Source organism: Mus caroli, unplaced genomic scaffold, assembly GCF_900094665.2.
Source record: "Mus caroli unplaced genomic scaffold, CAROLI_EIJ_v1.1 scaffold_20689_1, whole genome shotgun sequence".
Lineage (NCBI taxonomy): Eukaryota > Metazoa > Chordata > Mammalia > Rodentia > Muridae > Mus > Mus caroli.
In genome coordinates, this window is record NW_018391142.1 from 4,967 (window position 1) to 9,856 (window position 4,890).

At 37.6% G+C, this 4,890-nt stretch overlaps 1 protein-coding gene across 1 annotated transcript; it reads right to left on the reverse strand.

Moving 5' to 3' along the window:
- Nucleotides 1-2,245: 2,245 nt before the first annotated feature.
- Nucleotides 2,246-3,163, reverse strand: LOC110289032 (olfactory receptor 142). Its single transcript, XM_021155242.1, has one exon. The coding sequence runs from the start codon at nt 3,161-3,163 to the stop codon at nt 2,246-2,248; it is 918 nt and encodes a 305-aa protein (XP_021010901.1).
- Between the last annotated feature and the right edge of the window lie 1,727 nt (nt 3,164-4,890).

The following is a 4,890-nucleotide window of genomic DNA, read 5'->3' on the forward strand; positions in this document are numbered from 1 at the left end:
ATCAATCAGAAAAGAAATATGTACTTGTCCACATTAGAAGAGAAAAAGAGATTAATATCCTCATGGCCAAATATGCCATGATGGTTCCCTTGCTTGGTTCCTTTTCTAAACACAAGTTGTTATCTTGAGTAATGGAAAAGAAAAGAAGGAGAAGAAAGAAAGACAGGAGATGAAAAGAAAGGGAGGAAGGCAGAAAGAAGGGAAAGAAGTAATCATTCACCTATAAGATACTTGTCAAATGTTCTCTATGCAGTTAATAGGATCAGGGGGAGAACAGGAAATACTTACAGTCTTTCATAGAATGTAAGAGAACGGTGAGTGAAAATGATTGGTGAATATTTTATAATCAGTACTAGATAAAAATTTGAATGTAGAAAGCCTATGAAATCATGAGTATGAGATGTGATATGTATAACAATTACTATGATCTAATAATGACACATTGGATACATTATTGAAATACCATGTTATAGCCATAAATACATAAAGACGTTGTGGAGTGAAAGAGGAAGGGATAAACTAACGAATTAGATTTTTGTCCTAGAAAAAGTACTTTGTATTTACACTTTGCTTCAAGTCAGAGATGTGACTGAATGTCATGGATACAAACATGTTCTGCAAAAATACATGATCTCTGCCTTAAAACATTATACCTACTAGGATGTTAGTGACTGAAAATTGTTGGTATAGGCATAACAAGGTCTTGTGTTTCCTGAAGCCATTTATTAAAACAAATGGAGGGAAAGGTTGCAAGAGTATGCGTAGTATGGGTGATGTGAAGAGAAAAATGGATAAAACAGGAAGTGGGTTCACACCATAAAGATGGGAGGGTTAATACAGAAGGAGTATAAGGGAGGAGCGATAAATAATGCCAGAATAAGTTTGAAATTCTGAAATTTTACAAAGCTGTTCTGTGTCACCATCAAAGATCCTTTTGGATTTTTGTTTAACTCTGCTACAGGAAGCTCCAAAAAAAATTTAAAATTGCAGTTTTTTTCCACTCTGACATTATACTGACTTGTACAATTCTTTGTTGTCTTAATATTTACAATTTGTAGTGGTTTTGGTTTCAGTTTGGTTTGGTTTTTTGCCATAGACTTAAAAGTCTCAAAAGAAAAAAAATAGATGGAACAATTGTTTGCTAAGTTCTTGTAAGAGCATGAACAAGACAAGTGGACTGTCCTTGGAGCTGTGACAGGCTGTTTAGTGTGGAACTTGGGACTTTTGTGGCTTCTCCCTAAGTCTCCACTAACTCCTGCCACCATGAAAATCAAGTATCTGCACATGCTGACAAATGTCCAAGTGACATAAAATCACTCAGGGCTTCCTTGAGCATAAAGAATAACCAACATTCATTACCTGCTTCTCTTTTACAAGTGTATGGCTCATGAACCATCAACTTATAAAAAACAGTGTTCTAATTTCTAGAAATGATGTGCTCAAACACAAGGTATTTGCTTCCATTAACATGCAAAAAAAGTATATAATAACACAAATTTAAAATGATTATTCTTTCAGAATACACAGTTTCAGTTATCTAGGGTTACCTATCACCATAAAGACTTTAAATGGGAAATTGCAGAAATGAGATTTGTAAGTTATAATTCTCAGATTGTTCCATTCTGTCTTCTGAGGACATGAATGCCCACTTTGCCAGGGTTATTTATGTGTATGCCACCCAACTCTCAGTCACACTGTGTCAAGCCCACAGCCTGCTGTCATAGCTCATATGTAACCCTTATTTTATTTCATAGTGGTCCTAAAGGACAATAATGACACTGGAAAGGAGTTTCCAGGGAATAAAAAAAAAAAAAAAAAAAAGAGGATGGACCACTCTCTGCTGTGTGACAGCTCTGCAGAGTAAATAGGGGAAATCACATCAAATCAAATACCTCACAATCATCCATATTTAACCACATTCTAATCACTGGAAAGATTAGAAACCATAAAAGCATGAGCTATAAGTAAACATAACATGTAGTTTCAAAACAAGAAACATTAGCTTAAATAGTAAAAATGAAGCTTTGAAATTCAAAGACCCGGATCCATGTTAGTAGGTGAGTTTTAGAACTAATATTTAAGGAAAAGCAGACCACAGAAGTTTCCTAAGAAATTATACCATATAGATGATTGTAGTAGATTTTATAAAAAAAAAAAAAGGAATAAAAAGAAATTTCTACTGAAAACAGAACCCATTTCAGTAAGCACAAAACCCAAGACATATTTCTAATTTTGTTGTGGACCCTCACTTGTCTTTTTGGCTCCAGAACATACGTATAGCATTTTTCATTTCTGTATTCCTTAGAGTATAAACAATGGGGTTCAGCATGGGAGTGATGACTGTGTAGAACACAGACACAAGCTTGTCTTCAGTGAAGGCAGAGGAGGGTCTCATATAAATAAATGCACCAGGCCCAAAGTACAGAATGACCACTGTGATGTGTGAGGCACAGGTGGAGAGGGCCTTCCGTCTCCCCTCTGCAGAATGCTTCCTCAAGCTGATTAGGATAACAGCATAGGAGGACACCAAGATGAAGAGAGAGATTATAGAGAACAGACCACTGTTAGCCATTACAATAAACTTCTCCATAAAGGTGTCAGTGCAAGCAAGCTTAAGTAATGGATGCAGGTCACAGAAGTAGTGGTCAATTACATTGGGACCACAGAAGGGCAATGGAATAGTGATGATGATCTGGATTATGGAGTGAATGAGGCCCCCCAGCCAGGAGCCAGCCACCAGCATGTGACATACTTGACGACTCATGATGATCATGTAATGAAGAGGTTTGCAGATGGCCACATAGCGGTCATAGGCCATCACCACTAGCAAAATGATTTCAACAACACCAAAGAAATGGAAGAAGAATATCTGAGTCAGACAGCCCTTCAGGGAGATGGTTTTAACCTCAGCAAGTAAGTCAGTGATGAACTTAGGGGCAACTGTAGAGGAGTAGCAGATCTCCACCAGGGACAAGGAGCTGAGGAAGAAGTACATGGGAGAATGTAAAGTCTTACTGATGCTGACTGTCACAAAAATAAGACCGTTGCCCAGCAATGTGGCCAGGTACACAGGAAGGAACAGCACAAAGCACAACTTCTGAACCTCTGGGTCCTGGAAAAGGCCAGTGAAAATTAACTCGGTTACATTATTTTTATGGACCATTGGGTCAGCTCACATGTGTTGAACATCAGATAATAGGAAGGCTGAAAAAAAGTCAAAGCATTGCAGCACAAGTTAATTTCACTAAAAGCATTCTCAAAAACTCAGGCTGTTTGCTAAATACTTACTACTCCACCAGTACATTCTTATTCAGCACTAAATGTTACTACTCTGGTGGGATAATTTATTATATTTTAATTTCATTTAGCTATTAACAGAAAAATAGAAGTCCAGAGAAATGTTTATTTATCAATAGTCACACACACAAAAAAAAAATATAACTCAGAATGAGTTTTTCTAACTTTCAGCCCAGGTATCTCTCTAATCATCACAAGGCGTTATGAATTTAAGAGTTCAAGATACATTCTAGGTAGAAAGGTGGGGAGATGGATACATAGATCATGTATTTATATTATCTTCATTGCATTTAATAGGTCTTCCTCTTGCATATTCCTTTTGATGCCATTCTGCTCCAATTCTTTGTGTCCTTCTGTTCCTCGGAGAATTATTACACCTGAAGCATATAAATGACTCATATGCTTCATATGACTTGGTCATTTACAAAGAATAACATTTATTAGCTCATAGTTCTGCAAGCTGAGAAGACCAAAGCAAGCTCAGAATCAAGGGGCTTGCCTTCCCTCTGTGCTGTGGCATGGCAGAGCTATCATATGGTGACTCAGAGCAAACCTAAGGAGAAAAGCTCCCTCTGGAGCAATGCCGCTCAGTCTTCACGCCTACTGAAGCATAAGCAGAATAGGCCAGCATGACTCAGTCACCAATTACAGATCGAACTCCCAAAATCATTAACTCACCAGGAAATAAAACTACACTTTATAGAGGACTTTTTTCCTATTCCTTCTGACCTTTCCCAATGTCTTTTATGCTGTGTCCCGTCCTCAGCTGTGCCGGTCCTCACTTTACTCAAGACAAAATCCTCTACATCTCCTAATGAATGTTCACATATCTGAGAGTATTGGAATCACTAAATTCTCCACACTCTTCTACAATCATTTCCCACCATCTCCCACTAAGTCTATTGAGGGTCAGTCACTACAAAGAGACAGAGAAATTTCTAAATAGCTCAGTAGGATCCCGCAAGTAGGAGCAATAGAAAGAATAGATACAGGAAACACAGCGCTTTTGAAAGGGAAAAGGTTGTTTCCAGACACAATAGGGTTGATGTCCATATGAACTCACAGAAACTGATAGCCTGCACAAGACCTGCACAGGACCAAGCCAGATAAAATCCCAGTATGGAGAAGGGGAAGTGGGTGAAAGTCCCAACCCTAACCAAAAAGCTATGTTTCATTGAAAACTTCTAAGAAAGAGAAAAATCCCTTTTCTCCCATTGAATAATACTGAGTATATCAACTGCATTCCAGGGCAGGCCTCATAGCAAGAAGTAACTGGCCCACACAAAGCAGATTCAGGACTTTGGTGGGTTGCTTGAATGGTGGAAGTTTCTATTCTAGTTGTGGAAGGGTGTTACTATTGCTCATTTGTTTTTGTTTTGTTTTGTTTTGGAAGAAAAAGAACATGAAAATAGATGGGGAGGGGGATCTGGGAGTAGGGGGGACTGGAAAGGAATAAGAATCAAATACAGTGTATGAAAATTTTTTCTGAAAAAATTAATTAAAAGACGTTCAAAATCAATAAAAATATATTATAGAACCAAAAAAATGTTATGCTTGAGGAGAAAGGCCATTATATATTAGTTCTATTTGAGT